The 27,100-nt window shown below is 47.7% G+C and overlaps 1 protein-coding gene across 1 annotated transcript in view; it reads right to left on the bottom strand.

The window, feature by feature from the left end:
- The window catches only part of PGBD5 (piggyBac transposable element derived 5), a 77,644-nt gene extending 74,183 nt beyond the window's left edge, over positions 1-3,461 (bottom strand). Inside the window, exon 1 of the mRNA XM_067293428.1 lies at positions 2,786-3,461. Coding sequence (XP_067149529.1) covers positions 2,786-3,461 — 676 coding nt within the window. The remainder of the gene's footprint in view (positions 1-2,785) is intronic.
- Between the last annotated feature and the right edge of the window lie 23,639 nt (positions 3,462-27,100).

The following is a 27,100-nucleotide window of genomic DNA, read 5'->3' as shown; positions in this document are numbered from 1 at the left end:
CCCTCCCCCAGGGGACTAAGCACCCACTTTTTTTTTCCCCCCTTAAGTGGAACATTAACTGAAGATGCCTGAAAAGGGGGAGGGTATAAAGGAAAAGACAGCGATACAAACAGCATATATTTAAGTGTTGAGTAATGATGCCATCTAGTCACTTCTCTCCCCACATGAAAATCAATCCAGACCTTTCCCAGTTTGTCAAAGCCTGCCACATGGGGCTAGGCAGGCATCATCACAAACACAAGTAGAGACTGAATACGGACTGAAGCCATACCGAACCACCTACAGTCCTGCAGTCCCCAGCACATTTGGGCCTCTAGCGTATTTGTAAGATGAAATATCTGTTAGCCTGCCTGTGCTCAGGACTAACTCTAAGGACAGATACTATGCTTTGTTAAGACACCAGTTCAATTTCAAGGGTGAGAAGGGAAGGACAGCATTAAGTAATTTACTCAAAAAAACAAAACAAAACAAAACTGCAAATTATAATATTTTCTACTTCCAACATAGTTCAAGTGATTCTTCAGTTTTTCTTGAACTAAAGCTCACTTTCACTAAGTAACTTAAACCTTTTTTTTACGATCTTCACCTCCCCTCCCAGAAAGGGGCAGTCTCCCAAAGTGAACAGTTTGACACTAGGTTTCATCCCAGTCTGATTCAAGGATTTATTTCTCAGCATTGATACAGCTGAAGTCTCATAAGACTTCAGTCCAGGAGGACATTTGTCTTCTAACATCAGATGTCAGGTATTTACTACTAAGAACAGTGAATTAGATCTTGATATTTGAAATTTCACCCAAAAGGCAGTTCTCAGAAGCTTTGGTGCTAACCTAAGATAAGTTTTATCTCAGCCTAATGAAAAACTCTTCCTCTTAAGCTTGGAATCTGGACAGAAAGGATTCCTTCATCCAACACATTTTAACTGAGAATATGATTTTGTTAGTGCTCTGTGCTTGACCCTGCATTTCTTGCTTGTATTTTTCATTACATTTGTCTTTTAGCGACTGAAAGATACGCTGTCTTTACAACATACAGCTGTCTTCATCTCAGCCAAGACCTTTTGCTCAGTGAGTATGGATCCAAACTCTTGGGTCAGAACAGTGTCCAAGGAAGTGACAATGGTGCAAGTACAATTATGCTTAGCACGACTCTAATTGTAGTACAGGCATGGCCTAAAATTAGTTGTCTACAGACCAGAATACAAACTAGAATTAGAGCAGCTTAAGTTATACAGTGCAATAGTTTCCATAATTTGTAATTTGAGTAGTGAGAAGTCCATGTTTCACACATATCAAAGCACTGCACCAACTGAACTCTTGCCAAACCAAACCACCATGCTATGAACAGCATGCAGTGTCTATCATCATCATTATGATAAAGAGAATGAAAGGGCAGCAGCAACCTCTACTCCATCTATTACTAGGAGGAAGTATTCAAAGCAATATCCACACGCCTTTCTCCAGAGACTTCTGCATCTATTTCTGATAATCATATATCAGACTCCTTTACTTTGAACAAAATCTGAATTCCAGAGTTAATAGGTCAAGTTAATTTTCTTTTTCAAATCATCAGTAAAACAGTAATCCCAGTTCTATTTATGTTAAAATGTATATTACTACAGAGTAATGATATGAAGATACAAGCCAGAAAGAGCAGCAAAATTAAATGATAATTGATGCTGGAACAGCATCACACCATGAAGCCTATGGTCCAGAATCTGATCTCAGATATGCTTATGAATGACAAGCACCAAGAGAGCTTATAGAGTTCTTTAAAGAGTCACATGAGCTTTTTTTATTGCGACATGATTTTTATATATTACCTTGTCTTGACGTTTCTGGAGTTAGAGGAGAATGGCAGCTTTTGTTAGCACATCTGTGAGGAGCATTACAGAACTTTCTTTGGGCTCCAATGCCAGCTCCACCTTGCTCCCCCTGCCATCCCAATTTGCTTCCTCAAATAGGTTTCTACCTGCTCCATAGCACAAACTTCAGCATACCACACCAAGTTCTGCATTTATTTTTTATGGCAAAATGAAGGAATTAAACACTACAGAAGTCAGTGAAGTATGACAAGCAACCTCAAGACGGGCAAGCTGTCAGCGCAGTTGAGGATGGCAACATTTAATACCTCCTGCTCAGAGATGCAAATGTTTTATTTTACATCTCAGCTATTCATAACCTGTGATCTTTTTCTGCAAAGCCTTTCTGCTGTGCCGTCAGTTGTTCAAATATGTTGACTGATACGTTATAACGGCTCCCTGTGAAAACTGGTGGAACAACCTGCCATACGAGTCAGTCCAGGAGGATCTCACGCTGTGCACTGTCACGTCGGTTCTCCGCTCAGTATTTACTTTGGCCAAGGCCCGTGCAAGAAGGGCAGGCATGAGGCTAACCCCGGGAGCCCTCGTGCCCGCGCCAGGCAGGGCACCCAAACCACCCAGCGCCGGGGGCATCCCCACAGCGGAAAGGGGTCACGATCCAGAGCGCGGCCAGACGCCGGGGCTGGGCAAACGCCCTGCTGCCCTTCGCGGCGGCGGGACAGCGGTGCCGTGACCGAGGCCCGCGGCCGCCCGCCCGCCCGCCCGAGGGCCGGGCCCTCCCGCGGGCCCTCCCGGCCCCGGCCCGGACACCCGCGCCCGCCGAGGCCAGGCGCCGGGCCCAGCCCCAGGGTCGTCCCTGCGCCGCCGCCGCTCGCACGGCCGCGCCGCGCCGCCGCCGCCACGCTCCGCGCAACGGCCGCCCGCGCCGCGCCGCCCCCGGGGCCCCGGCTCCCGCCGCGCGCGTACCGCTGCCATCCTCGAAGTGAGGGGGTGGGACGTCTCGCAGCGACTGCGTCCAGCCCCCCTTCTCCGCTTCCTCCTCCTCCTCCTCCTCCACAGCGCCGGGGCCACCCGGGGCGGCGCCGCCGCCCTGCCGCTGCCGCCGCCGCTCCGCCGGGTCGGCCGCCGCCCTGGGGGCGCGGCGCCGGGCGCCCCTGCCCCGCGGGCCCGGCGCCTCCGGGCGCCCCTCGTCCTCCTCGTCGTCCTCCTCGTCCTGGGAGGAGGCGGCGGAGCGGGAGTCGGCCGAGGTGCTGTAGAAGGGGTTCCCGCTGCTGTCCTGGCCCGACTCCCCGAAGACGTCGTCGGAGATCTGCAGGCTCTCGTAGCGGGAGCGGGCCGCCTCCAGCAGCGACAGCGCCTTTCTCCGCGCCGGCCCGCCGCCGCCCTCCGCCATCATCTCGGCCGCCGCCAGCAGCCGCCCGCGCTCCCCTCGGCCTGGCTCGGCCGGGTCCTGCGGCCGCAGGCAGCAGCCCAGCAGCAGCAGCGGCTCGGACACGGCGGCGGGCAGGCAGGCGGTAGGGGAAGCCCCGCCGCCGGGGCCGGGGCTGAGCCCTGCCTCCCGCTCCCGCCCGCACCACCCGCCCCTGTGTGTGTGCAGGGACATGGGGGGAAGGAGCCAGCTCAACATCTCCAAGTACCACATCCAGCCAATTACCGCGGCACTCCGCGCCCGGGAGGTGGGGTTATATGGGCGCCGCGGGCCGCCGCCGGCCGCCCCCCGCCCGCCCCTCCGCGCTGCGCCGCTCCGCCCATTTAAAACCACAGCGCCGCCGCCGCAGCGCGCCGCGCGCCGCCGCCGCCGCCGCCGCCAGGGGGGGTCCCTGCGCCGTCCCCGCCCCCGCCGCCCCCGCCGGAGCTGTCCGCCCGCCCGCGGTGCTGGAGCCGCGCGCGGGGCGCGGCGCGGCGCGGCGCGAGGCGAGGTGGTGCGAGGCGGGCGGCCGTTGCGGCCGTTGCGGCCGTTGCCGTGGTGGGGTGCGGCCGCCCCGTGGGGACGCTCGCTGCCCCCCGTGCACGGCGGGGTGGCTCCGCGAGGCGGCGGGAGCGGGGCCGCCTCAGCCGCGCCGCTGTGTCACCGTGCCGGGCGAGCGGGGAGCGGGCGGTGGGGAGGGAACGTGCTAGAAGTCGGGCGCTCGGCCCCGGGCAGCGTTTACGGGCGTCGAAAGAAGCCTGCGGGCCGGCGTGTGGCTGCATGAGGCGCTGGGGGCTCTGCAGGCCCTGGGGGTGAGCGTCCACGGTGGGCTGGTGTCGCTGGTGGCCACGGTGGGGAATAAGTGTTGTTCCAAAGGGTGTGCGCGCACCCGCAACTCCAAGGCCATACGGTGGCACACGAAGAAACACGGGAGAGGAAAACGACTGTGCCCGGACTGGGTTAGCTGAGCAGAATTCAAAATAATCCCTAGAATAATTGAAGAATTTCATCAAGCACTTAAAGTCTCCTTCTGTGCAGAAATTGGTGATCTGTTTGGTATTACAGTAATTGAAATCTCCAATCAAGGTTTATTATTATTACTGTCGGCATCCCACCATGCTAGTCACTGTACACATACTCATTAAGACAGTCCCATCTTCTCTTCTCCTCAACAGCAATAGTAGCTATCAAGCCTACCAATAGCAATGCTTTCAAAAAAACCCCATTAATCAGATTGTATGGAATGATTGTGTACAATTATGGGGGTAGGTCACATATAACATGCATTTTTGATGCAAACCTTCAATATAGCTTAATCTGAAGCACTATAAATGCTACAGATTTTACAAATATTATAATACTGAATGTTTCTGCCTTTTCAAAAATGAGGGTTAATGTCCTTCTGATGAATCTTGAGGACTCTAGTACAAGCTGGAGTAAGTTAAAAGCTAGAATGTGTAAGTATTTAAGTGTCCAATCTCATGTTCTATTCAGATATTTTCAAATTGCAATGCCCTCATTAAAACATTAAAGTACTATATAGTGCATGCAGCCAAACCCAGAGAAAAGAATCCCTTTCCTATGCATCCTTAAGCACATAGAAAAAAAAAACAGTGTAATTTATGTTTGAAAAATCTGATGGATGTCTCATTGATTATATAAAAAATTACTGAGTGTATACACAAATGGATTTTTATTTATTTATTTATTTATTTTTTACTGCATACTCTACCAGCTCAGCCTGGAAAGTTGGGAAATTACTTGGGAATTACACTGGGTTCCTTTCATCTCACTAGTCACCAGAAATCGTACTTTACTCACATCTGTGCCACCTTGTTGTCTTCAGAATAGGTCTTCAAATTACACCCTTACCTGTAACAAATCATCATTTGAAGACAAGTTGCACAGCTGTCACTGAAGGCATAGCTGGATTTGCAGAATTTTTCTTGCTGGTGAGAGAGAATGAGTTGACCCTCATGAGTCCAGTCTGCTGGGCTGGCATATAGAAAACCATAGATTAGTCTTTACAAATGTTGCCTTTACAAATGTTTTATATGCAGTCCACATGAAACAAAAAAGCATGGTGCTCTGTGATGACCTTCTCACAGAATGGTTCTAAAGACTGGAAAAAATACTTCAAAGATGTTAGCAGTTTCTTTGTACTGGCAACACTGAAAGAAACGTTTGATTTGTGGATGGACAAAGCTCTCCACACCGGTGATGTAGAATGCACCCCAGCATCCAGGATCTATCAGAGTGCCCTTGAGGCATAAGGAGATTGAACTGTCCCTAAATCTTCTGTATTTCAGTAAAATACAACAGCAGGAAGGACTGCTCTGAAGTCCAGTACAGGAAAGAAAGGCTCATCAGAGTGGGCACCTAGTAAAAATATCAAAGGAAACCAGAAGCCAGAACTTTGGTGAAGAGACTGAAGAAACCCTCACAGACTTCCCTGGCTGCTGGTTGCTGGGAAGACTTTCTTCCAGCTCTTTCATGCTTCCAGAAAGCTGGCACCCATTACAGCTTGTTGAGCTGTTCTGCCAGGACCTCCACTCCTGGTGGCATGCCAGGAGACCAGAGCTCTGGGATGGGCCAGCTACTCCAGTGGAGAGAGGCAGGACTGACCCTTGCAGTTACCAATCCAACATGATGCTTTAAAGATAGACTGTCCTGCCATACACACACAGACCTTTTGTTGGTGGCTACAGCTAAGTTTTCCCTCTTTCAGCCTAGCCTGTACAAAGAAAAGTAGCTCTTCTGTCTGGAAGGATTAGATCACTTCTCTGAGACAGTGCTATAGAGGCTGTGTGCCTAAGGTTTTAGCTTGCCTTATCTGATCTAACACATAGCTCTTCATCTATTCCTCTCAGATTAGCTGTATAAACTGCTAACTGGACTACTGTAAGCCAGGATTGTGAAAATTGCCATATATGAAATGCTATTAGTCATTTGATTAGAAGTGATTGTGGAGAGGCAAAGATAAACGCAATTCTAAAAACGGTCACCATCAGGGTTGCTGTTTTTTTTATTAATAGTCAAGAAAAAAAGTCACCAGTAGTTGGTTGCAAATGAAAGAACAAATTATATAAACCTAATGGAACATTATAAACATACATGTATTTTCTCCTTAATCAGTTATGCTTGTGCTTAGCTGCTAGAAAAGTCAGACTAAACTGACTTATGTATCCATGGCAACCTGTGGATCCACTTTTAATTTGCCCACACATAAAACGTTGGAAGTCTTTTTTTTTTTCCATAAAGTTCTCTATTTTTATTGTAACAATAATGGTGCCTTCTGTATGTTTCTTCTGATCATTAAAACCTTCAAGGTTAAGGCCATGATAGGACTGAGCCTCTCATCTTCTGCAATAGGTCACTGAAGTTTTTAATACTTCCCTTGCAGCCCCAAGGGCCTACTGACAGTGGCCAATCCCTTAAATTATCCTTCAGCCAAGCGATCAAATATTTTGAGGAAGACATATGTATCACATCATCCATAGCAGAGCATGCAGAGCAGTTTCAGCATGTGCAGTCAGATGGTTCTTTGTATTCACTTTGCACAATTTTGAATCTAATCCTGTTTCCATTTCAACCAAAGGTATAGTAATTCCATTCCTGTGGTCAGTACAGTCCCCACTGGGAGTGGGATCACAGAATCACAGAATCGCTGAGGTTGGAAGGGACCTCTGGAGATCATCTAGTCCAACCCCCCTGCTCAAGCAGGGTCACCTAGAGCATGTTGCACAGGATTGCGTCCAGGCAGCTTTTGAATATCTCCAGAGAAGGAGACTCCACAACCTCTCTGGGAAACCTGTTCCAGTGCTCTCTCACCCTCACAGTGAAAAAGTTTTTCCTCATGTTCAGATGGAAGTGTCTGTGTTTCAGTTTGTGCCCATTGCCTCGCGTCCTGTCGCTTGACACCACTGAAAAGAGTCTGGTCCCATCCTCTCGACACCCTCCCTTCAGATACTTGTACACGTTGATAAGATCTCCTCTCAACCTTCTCTTCTCCAGGCTAAACAGGCCCAGCTCTCTCAGCCTTTCCTCATAAGAGAGATGTTCCAGTCCCCTAATCATCTTTGTAGCCCTTCGCTGGACTTGCTCCAGTAGTGCCACATCCCTCTTGTACTGGGGAGCCCAGAACTGGGCACAGTACTCCAGATGTGGCCTCACCAGGGCTGAGTAGAGGGGGAGAATCACCTCCCTCGACCTGCTGGCAACACTCTTCCTGATGCACCCCAGGATACCATTGGCCTTCTTGGCCACAAGGGCACAGCGCTGCCTCATGGTTAACTTGGTGTCCACCAGCACTCCCAGGTCCTTCTCCGCAGAGCTGCTTTCCAGCAGGTCAACCCCCAACCTGTACTGGTGCATGGGGTTATTCCTCCCCAGGTGCAGGACCCTGCACTTCCCTTTGTTGAATTTCATGAGGTTCCTCTCCGCCCACCTCTCCAGCCTGTCCAAGTCTCTTTGAATGGCAGCACAGCCCTCTGGCGTATCGGCCACTCCTCCCAGTTTTGTATCGTCAGCAAACTTGCTGAGGGTGCACTCTGTCCCTTCATCCAGGTCATTGATGAAGAAGTTGAACAAGACTGGACCCAGGACTGACCCCTGGGGGACACCGCTAGCTACAGGCCTCCAACTAGACTCTGTGCCACTGATCACAACCCTCTGAGCTCTGCCATTCAGCCGGTTCTCAATCCACCTCACTGTCCACTCATCTAGCCCACACTTCCTGAGCTTGTCCATGAGGATGCTATGGGAGACAGTGTGGAAAGCCTTGCTGAAGTCTAGGTAGACAACATCCACTGCTCTCCCCTCATCTACCCAGCCAGTCATTCCATCAGAGAAGGCTATCAGATTGGTTAGGCATGATTTCCCCTTGGTGAAGCCATGCTGACTACTCCTGATCACCTTCTTGTCCTCCACATGCTTGGAGATGGCTTCCAGGATGAGCTGCTCCATCACCTTTCCAGGGATGGAGGTGAGGCTGACTGGCCTGTAGTTCCCTGGGTCCTCCTTCTTGCCCTTTTTGAAGACTGGGGTGACATTGGCTTTCTTCCAGTCCTCAGGCACCTCTCCTGTTCTCCATGACCTTTCAAAGATGATGGAGAGTGGCTTAGCAATAATGTCCGCCAGCTCCCTCAGCACTCGTGGGTGCATCCCATCAGGGCCCATGGATTTGTGGGTGTCAAGTTTGCTTAAATGATCTCTAACCCACTCCTCCTCCACCAAGGGAAAGTCTTCCTTTCTCCAGACTTTCTCTCTTGCCTCCAGGATCTGGGGTTCCTGAGGGCTGGCCTGAGCAGTAAAGACTGCAGCAAAGAAGGCATTCAGTAACTCTGCCTTCTCTGCATCCTTCGTCACCAGGGCACCCACCCCATTCAGCAAAGGGCCCACATTTTCCCTAGTCTTCCTCTTGCTGCTGATGTATTTGAAGAAGCCCTTCTTGCTGTCCTTGACATCTCTAGCCAGATTTAATTCCAAACGGGCCTTAGCCTTCCTCGTCGCATCCCTGCATACTCTGACAACGTTCCTATATTCCTCCCAAGTGGCCTGTCCCCCTTTCCACTTTCTGTAGACTTCCTTCTTCTGGTTGAGTTTTGCCAGGAGCTCCTTGCTCATCCATGCAGGTCTCCTGCCTCCTTTGCTTGACTTCCTACTCATAGGGATGCACCGCTCTTGAGCCTGGAGGAAGTGATGTTTGAATATTAACCAGCTCTCTTGAACACTCCTTCCTTCTAGGGCCCTCACCCATGGGATTACTCCAAGTAGGTCCCTGAAGAGGCCAAAGTTTGCTCTCCTGAAGTCCAGGGTTGCGATCCTACTTAGCGCCCTGCTTCCTCCTCGCAGGATCCTGAACTCCACCATCTCATGGTCACTGCAGCCAAGGCAGCCCCCAACCTTCACATCTTCCACCAGTCCTTCTTTGTTTGTTAGTACGAGGTCCAGCAGCACACCTCTCCTCCTTGGCTCCTCCACCACCTGGGTCAAGAAGTTGTCACCAATGCTCTGCAGGAATCTCCAGGACTGTTTGTGCCTAGCTGTGTTGTCTTTCCAGCAGATATCGGGGTGGTTGAAGTCCCCCATGAGAACCAGGGCCTGGGATCGTGAGGCTACTTCCAGCTGTCTGTAGAAGGCCTCATCGACTTCCTCATCCTGATCAGGTGGCCTGTAGTAAACACCCACAACAGTGTCACCCATGCTAGCCTGCCCTTTGATCCTTACCCATAAGCTCTCGACTCGCTCTTCATCCACCCCTAGGCACAGCTCAATACATTCCAGTTGCTCTCTCACATAAAGAGCAACTCCACCGCCTCGCTTTCCTGGCCTGTCTTTCCTAAAAAGCACGTAGCCATCCATGACAGCACTCCAGTCATGCGAGCTATCCCACCATGTCTCTGTAATGGCAATGAGATCATGGCCCTGCGACCACACACATATCTCTAGTTCTTCCTGTTTGTTCCCCATGCTGCATGCATTGGTGTACAGGCATTTCAGAGAGGAGATCGAGCATGCAGGTTTCCCGGGAGGGGTACAAGAGGGTCCTCCATAGCCACATCCCATGCGCACTTCCCTGGCTGCATTCACCTGCTGGAGGCATCCTGACTTGAGCAGTCTTTTGCCAACTACCCTGTCACTATAACTCTCCCCTTCCCCCATCTTTCCTAGTTTAAAGCCCTCCTTACCAGGTTGGCCAACCTGTTGGCAAAGACCCGCGTGCCCCGCCTCGTGAGGTGGATCCCATCTCTCGCCATCAGTTGTCGATCTTCAGACAGGGTCCCATGGTCGTAGAAACCAAAACCCTGTTGCCAACACCAGCGGCGCAGCCAGTCGTTAACTTGGAAAGTCCGTCTCCTCCTCCTCTCATCCATCCCCCTCACTGGCAGGATTGAGGAGAAGATGACCTGGGCTCCCAGACCCTTGACCACCATCCCCAGAGCTCTGAAATCCTGCTTGATGGTCTCCAGTTTGCCCTTGGTGTCATTGGCGCCCACATGGAAGAGCAGCAGTGGGTAATAGTCCGAAGAATGGACGAGCCTAGGCAGTCTTTGCATGACATCTCTCACACGAGCCCCTGGCAGGCCACAAACCTCTCTAGACATGAGGTCAGGTCGGCAGATAGATGCCTCCGTCCCCTGCAGCAGGGAGTCCCCCACAGCAATCACCCGCTGCTTTTTCCGGGTGTTCCGGCAGGGCACAGGGTCTGTTGTCCCAGGTACTTCCCTGGCAGCCATGTCCATCTCCTCCTCATCCTGGAGGGCACTAAACCTGTTCTTCAGCTGCAAGTCTTTGGGAGGAGTAGGAGCCTTTCTCCTCCCACGAGCAGTGACCAGTTTCCAGCCTTCTTCTACGGTGTCATGATGTACCGTTTCACACGGCACAGAGCCCTCCGGCAACTCCACTGCCGCGGGGGGTTGGGACTCCCGAAGCTGCACAGTCTCCGAGAATACCCTGTCTATCTCTTGCTCCGCTTCTCGGATGCTGCGCAGCCTACTGACCTCCTCCCGTAACTCCCTTACCTGACGACACAGCTCGTCAACAGCAGCACAGCTCCTGCAGGAGAGCTGACTGCCAGCCCAGGCCTCCCGGAGAGGCCCCAAGCACTCCCTGCAGCCTGAGACCTGCAGGGCTGCATCTACTGTCAGAGGGTCGGTCTGGGTCCCAGCCTCTGACGCAGCAACTCCAACAGCCACTGGGGAACGCGCTGTGCGGCGTGTCACGACCATACTTGAGGAAGTGTACACCCCAGGGAACAGAAACCGCCCTAATCAAGGGCCACTGGGATCAAAGGCACCAACTCCCTCTGGCGGGGCAACCAAGAGAGCTCGTTAGCAGCAGCCACTCCTAGCTAGAGCTTTTCCCACGAGCTTTTCCCAGGAGAAGTCAAGGCCTCCTGCAGTTGTCCTTGCCTAGCTTCCCCTTTCCTGTTCACAGCAATCACCTGCTAGTTCCTCGGGGGTCCTCAGGAAGCCCACAAGTTCCAACAAGATCCTCAAGTTCTAGTCAGAGCCCAAACACTGCTGCGCAAACTGCTGCGTCTGTTCGCTGCCTCTGTTAGCTGCGCTATCAAAATATGACATAAATTGACACATTTCTGTGAAACATCTGGCATTTTTACGGGAAATGGATATACTGACACTTTTTAACTAGCTGTGTTTTCAGCAAGCATTTTTAAATAACACTCTGCTCACTGTCTAATAACAGGCAGTTGAGAGTTCAACTTATATCATGCAAACAAATGAATACTGAAAGTAACTGTGAGTAATTATTATTTATTATTTATTCTTACTTGTGTGCCTGATGCTCTTGCAGCTCCACAGGCCCACACAGAATGGTGCCTTCCCAGGACAGTAGCTAGATTTTGATTAAAGACAACTTTTCTACTCCTTCCAAAAAATAAGCATAGAACAAAAGTCTCCATTTCTTAGGCTCAGCAGAGAAACAAGAGCACATTCTGCAAATTTTAAAAGTCTCTACCAAATTACCATTAAGAGATGTGTGAAAGAAGAAAAATAATGAACACATCAGGTGCACTTTGCAGATAAATCTCAGCTCTCTTAAGATGGCTGGATACGCTGAATCTACAGGACCAAGGTGACCTGAGTTGCACCAAACCCACCAGAAACACAGAAGGAGCACTTAGACTAAGCACAATCTTTTATATATGTATGTGCATATATGGAACATCAATATTCATGCTTGTTGAAGCAGACTGATAGCGGTTAGGAGAATATTCTCAACAGGCAAGTCACACCATAATTTACTTCTTGTACCTGCCCCTCATGCTGTTCACCATCTCTGGTTAGGTGGGCCCCACCTGAGCTGGGAGCTGAGCCAGGGAGGTGCTGCAGAAAACTGGATAATACTGGTAAACATCACATACTGGATGTTGGCTAAATCAAGTACTTGGATCCCACCTGGTAACTGCTGGGTCTGCACACTAACTCTCAAACAGCTGACTTCATGCTCTTATCCCATGGGAGTCACAGCACAGCTGCACGGCTGGCTAAAACTTCACCTCAGTCGACACACTGAGGCAGGGTGACAGTCTGTGACCAGAATGGCAGGCAGAGGGAGCGGGGAAACAGACCTGGGATGAAGAAAGAACCACCCGAGCTGTGGCTGTACACTGCACCGTTGGTATAATTATATCCACTGAGAGCATGGTGGGTGCTCAATTTAGGGGCATTTTCACCAAGTGCTGATTACTAGCCGGTTGGCTTTCAGCAGCTCTGCTTCACATCAGCAGAAGGGATGGGGCTTTCCCAGGTCACCTCAGGGTCTCCAGGGCACTGTGAGTGCCATGAAGCCATGTGTGTAGCTTAGGGAGGGCAGTGCAGCTTGGCAGGGTTATGGGGGCAGGAACAGCCCTGCTTTCCAGGGAGCACTGAAACCCTGTAAACGTGTAGACCAAATCATACAATACAGGAGCATATGCTGCCCTGGCTGGGGTGGGAGTGGGGGTTGGTGCATCGTTAACTCTGTCCCCTTCCTTCTCACCTCACAAGCTAAGCCTGCTTACTGATTTCTTAAATGAAAGGAGCAGAGCCCTTTGCCCAATTCTGTGTAGTATTTAGGGCATTGGGAAGAGCTGTCAAGTGCAATCACTCTCCTGAGGCACCACTTCTTGTCTTGTGTGTCTCTATCTGAAAAATAACTCACTCTGTCAGCACTGCTAGCAAGCCTGAGGAACGGTGCTTTTCTTACCTTCCCACACATCTCGAGCAGCTCCTGCCCGTCTGCTTTGCACCTTGACAAACAGTTGTGGATGAAGAGCATTATTTGGCAGTGAGAGGGAATGAGAAGGAGTGGGGAGAGAACAAAGAAGGCATGGAAAGAAATAGAGGTGGACATTTCTGGGCATTAACGATCTGACCCAGTTCCTGTAGGAGTCTCCTCATAGTATTCTGTCTTTATTTATGGCTATTTCTGGACAGCTAAGAATGTAAACAAAAGTTAGATGGTGATATAAATCAAGTGCAGAGCTAAACTCTTTAAACTTTTTACAAAGAGCAAGGATAATACACTTTTTTCCTTAGGACAGGATTTGTAAAATCTCTGGGAGCAGTTTTGTTTCAGGTTGAACACAGTGTGGTAAATGCAGGCTGTCTCAGCTAAGCTGCATGCTTGAATCTCTCCTGCTGTAAGACATTTCTTTCTGTTTTTCAGATAAGACTTTTCAGGTTAGGAATGGGCTATCAGTTTCTAGAATGGATCACTTCTTCCCTTTTTGGTAAGGCCAAGAAGACTGCAGCGGGATACCTCCCACAATACGCAGGTGTCTCTGCCTCAACCCTGTCCCTCTGAGCACGCTGACACCTGTGGCTAGGAGTCTGTAGCTTTTCTGTTGAGTTACAAACCCAGCCATTTTAGCTTTGCTGTCGGACAGCATGCTGCCAGCAATGCCATGTTGGTGCAGAATATGGAGTTGACTGGGAACCTTTGACACCAATTCTCCAGGGTTTGCACCAGGTGAGAAACATTAGTTAGTATTTGTAAGCCCAGAGAATTAATGGTTAGTAATTATAGTCCCAGGGCAGGTTGCTTCTCTCACTCTGTTCAATATTGCCCAGATATTAAGTCTTGCCATATTTTGATTTTTTTTAATCCTTTTGTTCAGTAGACTAATAAGACTCCTGATTCAGAGGCCAGAACAGATTGTGTTCAGTTCTACATCATCACCAGGAATCACTGCTCAAAGTTTCTCCAGACTTTACTCCATGGCCTAAAACCCCCAAAGCCTGTCAGCAGTATATCAATCATTGCAACCAAGTGGATGAGAAAAAATATTTCAAATTAATAAATTCTGTTAGACTGTCACAGCTGATTCACCCTGGTTTAATTCCATTTACTTCAGTGGACTAACATCAGATATCATTTGGCCCATAACTCTGGATCTGTGAAGTAAATAGCTATATACTCCATACATGAAGTCAGAGCTGTCAGTGTACCAAATAAAATTAATACAATTCTTGTTTGATTTGACATTTTTCCCTGGGTTGGTCTAGAAGAGACTTTTGTCACACTGAAAAGCAATTCAGTATGATGTGATTTCTTATATTGATTAAGTCTCTGACGTGATTTCCTGAGAGATCTACTCTTTCAGAGATAACAACTGTGTTGTGTGAGTGTGCTGTGATTTGCAAGTGCATCCATGTGGAAGAAAGGCATATTCCTCTATTTCAGGGACAGCAGTTAGGGTTGTGAGTTCCTGAATCAGCAGCCACTAGCTTTCAGATGCCTCAGAAGATGACTGAAATCAGAATATGAGAAGAGGCTGCTGTGCAGGAGGTGATTTTTAAAATTAGTCAAGACATGATTCAAATAACAAGTGAAGTGGAAATGGAGTTGTCTTGAGGAAAAGAAGGCCTTGAACTTCAGTCCTTGCCTAGCATTTTATTTTACACACTTGAATTCATGGAGGCCCAAGAAGCTTCATAATTTTTCTGGGATCTCTGCTAGTGTAGAGGAGTTTCTGTAAGTGGCAACAGCTTCTTGTTCTGAACAAAGATAGAGTCTGACCCCAGGCACTGGAGGAGATGGAGGCAGATCTTCTCTGCTGTTTTATTGCCATTCATAATACCATGCATGTGTGTAGTGCCCAAGATATCAAAGAGTTTGTCTACCACATCAGTTAAACACAAAGGCTAATCTGGTTTCAAGATTAGACTCACAGGGATACGTATTTGGGCCTAAAGATGCTACCTCTGGCAGAGTGACCAGACACTCTGAAAAGGAAGCACAAATGCTCAAGCTTGTTGGATGCTTTAGCCTGGACCCCACATCTCTTTCACATGGGCTAGGTGGCCTCAGCACTGGCAGAACTGAACACGTGCTAGTCCAGCCACCTGTCGGCATCTTGAGGCCAGCTCTGCAGAAGCACGGGCAGAAACTCCCAGCCACAGTCAGCGATGTGGACTGCTACTGCTAGCTTTCCCTAGCGCTTAGGAACAAGGTGCACTGAATTGTCTTTGTTGTTCTTGCCAGAAAGAGGGGGAATTGCCAGCAAAGCACAATGGGTTTTCCTCTTCTAAGTTTTCTGTCTCCAGTGTCCAGCAGATTATAAGAGAGGTTTGCTATCACTGTGAAAGAGACCTCTAGTGAAGCAGTGGGACAAATCAGACTGGAACTACTCTTGAAATCCTGGTGAAACCTGCTGTAAGTCTGGCTCATTTCTGAGTAACAATGTGGTGTTTGCTTTTGCCTGGAAGAGGCTAGCCTACCTCTTTGGATTCTGACCTGTTTTTAAAGGAATGGAACAAACCAGTTTCTAAAGATGCTATTACTATCTGGATTTCTTCAGCACTGGATTCTTTTCCCCCAGTCAAGTCTGCTTTTATAATAACCTAATTCATCACAATTCCCAATGGTCCTTTTGTAATTCATTGCATACACGTTACCTGACTGTTCTGGAAATTGCCACATTTTACAATAAACAATTCTTTTAAAGCAAAGATAGCTGAAAGAAGACATTTCTTTGCAGAATCATTTTCTTCTTAGACTTCAAAGTAACCCTGACAATTTTGAAGCCAAATCAATTAGTTAGTAAAAAACAATAAATGGGAAAAAATCAGATTTATACTGTAAACATGGAGAAACTGTCTATTCTCCATTCTGTTCCTAGTCAAGGAAGTAACCTTTTGTGCTAGAATAATCTGGAGAAAAACAGGTTAATTTAACCATCTAGACATTAATAGGGTCAACAGAGGGGAATAAAAATCACTTTGACTGATGGTCATCTCCTTGCAAGAGACTAAAATGATTAAACTGTTCAGATAGGATAAAGCCAACATATGTGCACCAAAATCCTGTGGGTGCAATAAAGAGTAATAGTGCTTGGAGCATATGAATCTTCCTATGAAACATTCTAGGACAGAACTGCTGGAAGCCTCTTAAGAGCTGCAAATTCATATGTAATCCATTAACAGAGCATTAGATTACATGTAAAGAACCTTGAAGTCAGTAAAAGCATGGAAAATTTTAATTAAAATAATTCTTTTCATTCATTCATGCCACCTTTTCACAGTGTAAAAAATAATAGAAAGGGAACTGGGGACTAGTCTTCTGGCTTTGCATTTTTCTTTAGTATTACAGTGTGCTTAGTACAGGTAGCAGTACAATAACTGAAATGAAACTGTCTACCCTGCCAGCTGCTGGCACTCACCCCTTACTTCCCTCATCTTTCTCAACTGTACCTGGGCCCTATCTGACAAGTGGTCCTTAGGGCAGTTGCATGCTGAATAGCTACATCATTTCTTCTCAAACCCTTTCCTTATTCTCATCTGTCTACACTGGAATTCCATCATTCTCACAATTTCAGCATCTTTGATTATTTTCTCTCCTCATCAGGAACTACACTAAATGCTGCTATTCCTCATTGATAATATGTCTACGTCATCCAAATGCAAAAAGCAAGGTTACTATAGTCTACATCTGGGTCATGTCTTTCCTCTGACATTGCCACTTGTTTCTCTCTAACTTTCTTGCATCCAACTACCTGTTCCTGCTGAAGATGATAGACTGAGAAAAAAAATTCCTTACCATTCATCTTCATACAGATTCTCCATCCTTGTCTCCATGTTTTTGTCTCTATTTCTACAATAGATTAAAAAACCTCAACTCTGAAGTTCCGCATCTTATTATGTTAAATTAGCAATTATTACTCATGAAAGTGAACTTGGATTTTTTGAGGATAATTTCTGAAAACCTCAGTTCAATATTCAGCATCAGTGAAAAAGGAAAATAGCAGGTTAAAAACTAGTAAGAAAAGAATATAAAATAGAACAGAAAACATCAACAGGTCATTGTAAAAATCTGCAATGTACTTACTTCTTGAATATTCATGATTAATCAGTCTTTAAAAGGATATGGTAAAGCTAGAAAAGGTACAAAATAATATAAAATCATGAATGCACAGAAAAAATGAATAGGGAATAATTATTCACTATTTCTCATAACGCAAGAACTGAGGGACATCAAATGAAATGATCAGATAGCAGGTTAAAAACAAAAGAAATATACTCTTTTACATACTGCCCTTAAACTGTGGAATTCATTGCCACAGCATATTGTGAAGGGTGTTGTGAAAGCCAAAAGTATGAGTCTATTCAAAAAGCAATTAGAAAAGTGCCTGGAATTAAAGCCTACCAGGGCGATTAGACAAAGATGGAGTTACAGCATTGAGATCTGGAAGTTCCTAAGGCTCAGAGAGCTCAAGGCAGGGGATAAACGGTAGCTGCAGTAGAGCACTGTCCTGTTAGGCTTCTCCTCTAAGCTTCTGCTACTGGCCTTAGAGAGAGAGAGGATGTGGACTCTGAGAGAGCATTGATCTGTCAGCATTATCATTTTTATGTTCTTCTCTTTCCTCTCTTGCCGGGACCCTTTGTCTTTTGGTCTCCCTCTCCAGCAGGTCATTTTTCTACCATAAACCTCTCCTACCCTCCATCAATTTCAGAGGGATTCCCAGGTATTGAGTCATCCTAAAAACACATGATATGTACTGTACGTGTCATAGCCTTCTGAATTGAAGCATAAATTGATTTTGGAAGGGGTCATCCATTTTTAACATTTGCAGATTGCTGGGAATGCATTCAAGGACAAGGAAATGTCACTGTATATTTCAGCTTCATAATATCATGCCCACATCTCTCATACTTTCTTGTGTTAGTAGAGATCAATAGCAAAACTGAAATAATAGAGAGAAGAGATGGATGGGCGCACTCCACATTCAGCATTTATCAAGAGAATGAGATTTTTGCATCTGAGTTCATGCAGAAAAAGTTAAGGCAGTGCTAAAGACATCTGAAAGCCCTCCCCAGGACAGCCTTCATGGAAAGGAGGCTCCATGCTCATGCTGGAGTGGGACGACCCTGATGGAGGGCCCACAACCATGGTCCCTCTGCTTTTGTGTGACAGGACATGCATATGGCATCTCGCACTTGCAGTCAAGCAACCTGACACATACTTGTCATCCAGTGACAACACCAATCTCTTAATTTCATGACAGGCATACATGCAGTCACTTGGATCCAGCTGTCACTGCTGGAGCAGTTAGCCCAGCCAGTAGCCTGCTCTCTGCTGTATCTGAAGAACCTTTCTGAAAGAATATGGCAGAGTCTTTCTGAAAGAAAAATTGGCACAGGTAAGATGCATCTTGTCAGTGATCACTGGATCTGGACTGGTGGCTGAGCAGAGTGCAGGCCTGAACTGGTGAGTCTGCATTTCTGTGCCTCTCCTGCTTCTGTGCACAAGATAGATGGGTGGAAAAACTGCTAACACAAGCGCAAACAAATAAGGAGCTTCCTAAACATGATCAACCTACGTCTTAAGGCCAAATGGAAGCTAAAATAGCCTAATATGATTGAATCAGATGGTTACAGCCCCAGATTATCTGACCTAACCTATTGATTGGTCCCACCTGGTACCTGTCATAAACAAATATCCTCATGAACAAGCAACCATTCATTAACATGGCAAATGATAAATATAGAATGGTTATAAGATGATAGAGTAGCCAGATTTTTCTTAAAACATGAATACATTTTCAGCAATTATATCAGTTCAGATGCATGCCCTTATTTCTGAAGAAGTGCAGATATATGGTCAGCTATTTTATCAGTAGCCTTTACTTATTATTTTCTCTCAGTGGAATCAATGTCTCTTTATTTAAACCACCAGACAAAAGGTGCCCAGAGCTGAACAGATCTGCTTAACTAGCTTTGCAAGATAAATCTTGCAGAATATATATTTGGAAAGACATTTCCAAGATGCTCAGGCTTTTCTTTTAGCTTTCAGTCTGCTTTTGTGTGAATTTTAAGATCAAGGAGATTTATGGGATTTGAGCTCACTGAACTATCAGAAAGGGGACAGCATTACAGCCAACAGCTGCTGATTTGACCTCTGCTCATCTTTGGAGACTGCCTGCTTGGAAAAAGGAGTTGAAAGGAAACAAAGCTCACTTAAAAGTATAAATTCAGCTACATTCATCATACAGTACATTTAAGGCTGGGAAATGACAGAACATTCAAAAATAACTCTAGTAAGTGTCCTTGGAAAATAATTGTATCGAATTATTAATCTACACTAAATATATTGGATTGACTTGTACTGCAGCTGCCTGCAGCAAATTTCTATTTTACTAAGTTCAAGTTTTCAGATAAATGTAATTTACATACCAATCTTTAAGTACTGCTAAGGCTAATTGTCTTTGGGAGAGGTGTATAATTCTGGCAGAATTTGCCTGAGGTACCACTTTGCTAGTAGGTGTTGCTGTTGTAGATGGCCAGGATGCAAAAGAGGTTGAGAAGTCTTCCTGGGAAAGATTGGCTCAGAGAAGACACCTAGTAGTGATAACTGAGAAGAGGAAGGAATCATGAACTAGATTTTGCCTTCTGTCTGGAAGGCAATGGCATAGGTTGTGTGTAAGGAAAACAGAGCTCCAGGAAGAGTGAGTGCAAATTTACCCACGGATGAAACAAGGAAAGAAGTTAAAGGGACTATAGCCACATTACTAGGCTGACAGCATGGCCACGACATTTCCTTGTGACCCTGTGGCAATTCAGTCCTTACCTCTGAGAAGGGTTTACAGCTTGTGAAGCTCATTTCTAATAAGCAGCATGATTTCCTGTCTTTAGCGGGTAAGGAATCCTAGTCAGAAGAGAGTGGTTTTTTTGCAGTCATTGCAATACACTAATGAAGATGACCAGGACAAAAATCAAGCCATGCAACTTTTTTTTTAAGAATAATGATTATAAATCAGGAAAACACAAGAAATGTTTATGCCAGTAAAGTCAGTTAAATGTAACATACTGTTTCTTTACTGCTCCCCAAATAGATAGTAGGCAGCAATATTAATTTGCAATTTACTTTCTGCATTTTGAGCATGGAGGGGAAGAAAATTTGGAAAGAACAGTGAGGAACAATGAGGAAAGACTCCTGTAATCAAAAAATCAGCCAGGGGAGCCATACAAGGAAGATGAAGTCCATGAGTCTACTCTGAGTTAAATCAGTGGCAAAAACTCCCACTGGTCCTGATGAGACTGCAGATGGGCCAAAGGAGATCATGGAAACTGATTCAGGGCTGTACATAAGGGAAATCCAGGGAACCATTGTGTCCACAGCCTTTAGACCGTGAAGGAGGCTCTCGTGTGACAGCAGTCTTCCCAGAGGAGGGGGCAACAGTTGTTTATGGAGGAAGTTGCAGATGTGGTATATATCATGAGACAATGCCTTATTTCCATATGTTATTTGTGTAACCTCCTCCAGGGACTAATCTTACACGTAATGAGCTTTGAAAAGGCAAATGACCCAAATCAGGAAAAATAAGTGGGCACTGCAGTGAACAAATGAGTGGTTTTTTTGCATGAAGCTAGGATATTCTGCATAATGTCTGTTTTAAACTGCAATAACTAAACTGGCATTCAGAAAGGTTTCTCTCCTTTGTCTTTTCTTTTTACTAGAATCTCTGTATTACAGAGCAACCTTGAAGGACTAATATTTAAGTAGCTGGCAAACGTCAATGTCACTCCAGAATTTAGCAAAGATCCAGTGCCTTTATCCACTGTGTTTTATCATTTGCCTCATGAAAGTAAGCAGACTAGGACATGACATGTGAAGCTGTGTCAGATTTACAGCAGTAGCTAAAATTCCATGTACTCTATTTTCAGCGCACATAGCTTTAACAAAAAACATTTTCAGCAAAGCACTACTCACCTGCTAGCAGGAAAAAAAATAAAATAAAAAACATAAAAGAGATGTGTTTTCTTTGTCCCTTTCTGGAGAAATCAGACAGCAGAAAGGGCCAATACCCTGATGTCAGAGAAAATGGCTGTTCAAACCGAGGCCAAGCTGCTGGCGCCTTAACTTTGTAGCATTATAGTCTAGTCAATGTTCTGACTGAAATACAGTGGTGATACTCCAAACAAGCTACAACTTGAGTGCCTGAGTAAACAGACCACTGACTACATGAGCACAAAGACTGAAACAATCCCTACAAGCAGTCTCTCCAGATTTAAGAAAAGTAGTGAAGTCCCCAGCAAAGCCAGGTGAATTGTCCTTAGGAAGTGTTCCAAGGTTGGAGGACCAGACTGCTCTACCATGAAGTCCCAGCGAGCAGCAAGCAGCTCCATAAAAGGAGGTACAATAAGGAAGGGTGACTATATAACTTATACGCTGGACTTAATCAGTAGGTTGGTACTGTCAGGAGGGAGACAATGCAATAATCAGGCATTGCCTGCAGCTCTCCACAGTGGTGGGATCTTTCAGTGATCTGCCAAATAGCAATGATATGTGATATGCGGACGAACTGTGTTCTGGCTTGTGAGTCAGCTGCAGCTGGTCCCCCTACGCTGCTTTGATGCCTACTAGATCACATGATGTCCCTGCAAAAATGACTTGAGTAGGATTTGACCACCTAAGAATGTTTTCTTGTGTTTTCTTAAGATAATGGAAATAGGCTTTCTAAAGAGAATTTTAAGCTTGCCCAGAAATGCAGTCAGCCCAACACACAACAAAGTCACCAAACTGTGAAAAACAACACAGTTTGCTAGGGCATGCAAATCTGAATGAAGGTAGCAGGCATTAACAAAATTATCTAAGCTACACACAGGCAAAAAAGTAAAGGAAGAATGTAAATCTGACATAAAAGTTTATTTGCATTGTTTTTCATTTTTGTAACTTAAAGTTATTTTTATCACATACTGGGAATTTCTAAAAAATGCATTTCAATTGATCCTTGCCTCCATCTTGTGATTTCAAGAAGTCTGATTTTTATCTTGACAATGCTTTTTGGAAATGGTCCTGTTTTGAATCTTGAGTACATATTTGGAGAGAAACTGGGATGTAAATAAACCATTTCTGATAGCAGATCATGACCATTTTTTCCAGATGTCTTTGAAATACCCTATTTCTAACAACATTGCAAGCTATTTAGAGACTACAGCTCCGGGAACATTGGTAGCTTCCAGTGGTACATCTCAGAATAGAAATTCAAAGTGTGCTGAGTTAACAGTCATTGACATCACAGAAATCACAGAAATCACAGAATCACTGAGGTTGGAAGGGACCTCTGGAGATCATCTAGTCCAACCCCCCTGCTCAAGCAGGGTCACCTAGAGCACATTGCACAGGATTGCATCCAGGCGGCTTTTGAATATCTCCAGAGAAGGAGACTCCACCACCTCTCGGGGCAACCTGTTCCAGTGCTCTGTCACCCTCACAGTGAAAAAGTTTTTCCTCATGTTAAGATGGAAGTGTCTGTGTTTCAGTTTGTGCCCATTGCCTCGCGTCCTGTCGCTTGACACCACTGAAAAGAGTCTGGCCCCATCCTCTCGACACCCTCCCTTCAGATACTTGTACACATTGATAAGATCTCCTCTCAACCTTCTCTTCTCCAAGCTAAACAGGCCCAGCTCTCTCAGCCTTTCCTCATAAGAGAGATGCTCCAGTCCCCTAATCATCTTTGTGGCCCTTCGCTGGACTTGCTCCAGTAGTGCCACATCCCTCTTGTACTGGGGAGCCCAGAACTGGACGCAGTACTCCAGATGTGGCCTCACCAGGGCTGAGTAGAGGGGGAGAATCACCTCCCTCGACCTGCTGGCAACACTCTTTCTGATGCAGCCCAGGATACCATTGGCCTTCTTGGCCACAAGGGCACATTGCTGCCTCATACTTAACTTGGTGTCCACCAGCACTCCCAGGTCCTTCTCAGCAGAGCTGCTTTCCAGCAGGTCAACCCCCAACCTGTACTGCTGCATGGGGTTATTCCTCCCCAGGTGCAGGACCCTGCACTTCCCTTTGTTGAATTTCATGAGGTTCCTCTCCGCCCACCTCTCCAGCCTGTCCAAGTCTCTTTGAATGGCAGCACAGCCCTCTGGCGTATCGGCCACTCCTCCCAGTTTTGTATCGTCAGCAAACTTGCTGAGGGTGCACTCTGTCCCTTCATCCAGGTCATTGATGAAGAAGTTGAACAAGACTGGACCCAGGACTGACCCCTGGGGGACACCGCTAGCTACAGGCCTCCAACTAGACTCTGTGCCACTGAGCACAACTCTCTGAGCTCCGCCATTCAGCCAGTTCTCAATCCACCTCACTGTCCACTCATCTAACCCACACTTCCTGAGCTTGTCTATGAGGATGCTATGGGAGACAGTGTGGAAAGCCTTGCTGAAGTCAAGGAGGACAACATCCACTGCTCTCCCCTCATCTACCCAGCCAGTCATTCCATCAGAGAAGGCTATCAGATTGGTTAGGCATGATTTCCCCTTGGTGAAGCCATGCTGACTACTCCTGATCACCTTCTTTTCCTCCACATGCTTGGAGATGGCTTCCAGGATGAGCTGCTCCATCACCTTTCCAGGGATGGAGGTGAGGCTGACTGGCCTGTAGTTCCCTGGGTCCTCCTTCTTGCCCTTTTTAAAGACTGGGGTGACATTGGCTTTCTTCCAGTCCTCGGGCACCTCTCCTGTTCTCCATGACCTTTCAAAGATGATGGAGAGTGGCTTAGCAATAATGTCCGCCAGCTCCCTCAGCACTCGTGGGTGCATCCCATCAGGGCCCATGGATTTGTGGGTGTCAAGTTTGCTTAAATGATCTCTAACCCACTCCTCCTCCACCAAGGGAAAGTCTTCCTCTCTCCAGACTTTCTCTCTTGCCTCCAGGGTCTGGGGTTCCTGAGGGCTGGCCTGACCAGTAAAGACTGAAGCAAAGAAGGCATTCAGTAACTCTGCCTTCTCTGCATCCTTCGTCACCAGGGCACCCACCCCATTCAGCAAAGGGCCCACATTTTCCCTAGTCTTCCTCTTGCTGCTGATGTATTTGAAGAAGCCCTTCTTGCTGTCCTTGACATCTCTAGCCAGATTTAATTCCAAACGGGCCTTAGCCTTCCTCGTTGCATCCCTGCATACTCTGACAACATTCCTATATTCATCCCAAGTGGCCTGTCCCCCTTTCCACTTTCTGTAGACTTCCTTCTTCTGGTTGAGTTTTGCCAGGAGCTCCTTGCTCATCCATGCAGGTCTCCTGCCTCCTTTGCTTGACTTCCTACTCATAGGGATGCACCGCTCTTGAGCCTGGAGGAAGTGATGTTTGAATATTAACCAGCTCTCTTGAACACTCCTTCCTTCCAGGGCCCTCACCCATGGGATTCCTCCAAGTAGGTCCCTGAAGAGGCCAAAGTTTGCTCTCCTGAAGTCCAGGGTTGCGATCCTACTTGGTGCCCTGCTGCCTCCTCGCAGGATCCTGAACTCCACCATCTCATGGTCACTGCAGCCAAGGCAGCCCCCAACCTTCACATCTTCCACCAGTCCTTCTTTGTTTGTTAGTACGAGGTCCAGCAGCACACCTCTCCTCCTTGGCTCCTCCACCACCTGTGTCAAGAAGTTGCCACCAATGCTCTGCAGGAATCTCCAGGACTGTTTGTGCCTAGCTGTGTTGTCTTTCCAGCAGATATCGGGGTGGTTGAAGTCCCCCATGAGAACCAGGGCCTGGGATCGTGAGGCTACTTCCAGCTGTCTGTAGAAGGCCTCATCGACTTCCTCATCCTGATCAGGTGGCCTGTAGTAAACACCCACAACAGTGTCACCCATGCTAGCCTGCCCTTTGATCCTTACCCATAAGCTCTCGACTCGCTCTTCATCCACCCCTAGGCACAGCTCAATACATTCCAGTTGCTCTCTCACATAAAGAGCAACTCCACCGCCTCGCTTTCCTGGCCTGTCTTTCCTAAAAAGCACGTAGCCATCCATGACAGCACTCCAGTCATGCGAGCTATCCCACCATGTCTCTGTAATGGCAATGAGATCATGGCCCTGCGACCACACACATATCTCTAGTTCTTCCTGTTTGTTCCCCATGCTGCATGCATTGGTGTACAGGCATTTCAGAGAGGAGATCGAGCATGCAGGTTTCCCGGGAGGGGTACAAGAGGGTCCTCCATAGCCACATCCCATGCGCACTTCCCTGGCTGCATTCACCTGCTGGAGGCATCCTGACTTGAGCAGTCTTTTGCCAACTACCCTGTCACTATAACTCTCCCCTTCCCCCATCTTTCCTAGTTTAAAGCCCTCCTTACCAGGTTGGCCAACCTGTTGGCAAAGACCCGCGTGCCCCGCCTCGTGAGGTGGATCCCATCTCTCGCCATCAGTTGTCGATCTTCAGACAGGGTCCCATGGTCGTAGAAACCAAAACCCTGTTGCCAACACCAGCGGCGCAGCCAGTCGTTAACTTGGAAAGTCCGTCTCCTCCTCCTCTCATCCATCCCCCTCACTGGCAGGATTGAGGAGAAGATGACCTGGGCTCCCAGACCCTTGACCACCATCCCCAGAGCTCTGAAATCCTGCTTGATGGTCTCCAGTTTGCCCTTGGTGTCATTGGCGCCCACATGGAAGAGCAGCAGTGGGTAATAGTCCGAAGCGTGGACAAGCCTTGGCAGTCTTTGCATGACATCTCTCACACGAGCCCCCGGCAGGCCACAAACCTCTCTAGACAAGAGATCAGGTCGGCAGATAGATGCCTCCGTCCCCTGCAGCAGGGAGTCCCCCACAACAATCACCCGCCGCTTTTTCCGGGTGTTCCGGCAGGGCACAGGGTCTGTTGTCCCGGTTACTTCCCTGGCAGCCATGCCCATCTCCTCCTCATCCTGGAGGGCACTAAACCTGTTCTTCAGCTTCAGGTCTTCAGGAGGAGTAGGAGCCTTTCTCCTCCCACGAGCAGTGACCAGTTTCCAGCCTTCTTCTACGGTGTCATGATGTACCGTTTCACACGGCACAGAGCCCTCTGGCAACTCCACTGCTGCAGGGGGTTGGGACTCCCGGAGCTGTACAGTCTCCGAGAATACCCTGTCTATCTCTTGCTCTGCTTCTCGGATGCTGCGCAGCCTACTGACCTCCTCCTGTAACTCCCTTACCTGACGACACAACTCGTCAACAGCAGCACACCTCCTGCAGGAGAGCTGGCTGCCAGCCCAGGCCTCCCGGAGAGGCCCCAAGCACTCCCTGCAGCCTGAGACCTGTAGAGCCGCATCTACTGTCAGAGGGTCAGTCTGGGTCCAAGCCTCTGACGCAGCAACTCCAACAGTCACTGGGGAACGCGCTGTGCGGCGTGTCACGACCATACTTGAGGAAGTGTACACCACAGGGAACAGAAATGAAGGTCCCTTCCCACGTCCCTTCGCGCGCCCTTCTGCGCGAACTGCTGCGCAAACTGCTGCGTCTGTTCGCTGCCTCTGTTAGCTGCGCTCTGTGAGCTGTGCTCTAGGCCTGGCTCTTATATAGGCCTCTCCCTAGCACTGACTCACAGGGTGCTTGACCGCCCAATCAAGGGCCACTGGGATCAAAGGCCCCAACCCCCTCTGGTCAGGGGCAACCCAGAGAGCTCGTTAGCAGCAGCCACTCCTAGCTGGAGCTTTTCCCACGAGCTTTTCCCAGGAGAAGTCAAGGCCTCCTGCAGTTGTCCTTGCCTAGCTTCCCCTTTCCTGTTCACAGCGATCACCTTCTAGGTCCTCGGGGGTCCTCAGAAAGCCCACAACTTCCACAAGATCCTCAAGTTCTAGTCAGAGCCCAACCACTGCTGCGCAAACTGCTGCGTCTGTTCGCTGCCTCTGTTAGCTGCGCTCTGACATGCCCTGAAAGGAGCGTTTGATGGGCCAAATCCTGAGAGCTGGGGAAGTATTTCTGCATTTCATTCACTGCTGCAGATGTTCAATTATTCTCAAGAGCAAAGTCCACTTACTCTGTGATGGCTGAACTTTCAGCCTTTGCTTGGGGGAGGAAAAAAAAAAAAGCTCCTACAGGGTAACAGAAGTCAAACAGAAGGTATTTTTGAAATTAACAATAATTTTTGTTAACAAAAATATTCTCTCACTTTTTCTTCTT

This window comes from Apteryx mantelli, chromosome 3, assembly GCF_036417845.1.
Source record: "Apteryx mantelli isolate bAptMan1 chromosome 3, bAptMan1.hap1, whole genome shotgun sequence".
Classification (NCBI taxonomy): Eukaryota; Metazoa; Chordata; class Aves; order Apterygiformes; family Apterygidae; genus Apteryx; species Apteryx mantelli.
Note: the sequence above shows the minus strand (reverse complement) of the source record. Positions and strands in the feature narration are given on the sequence as shown.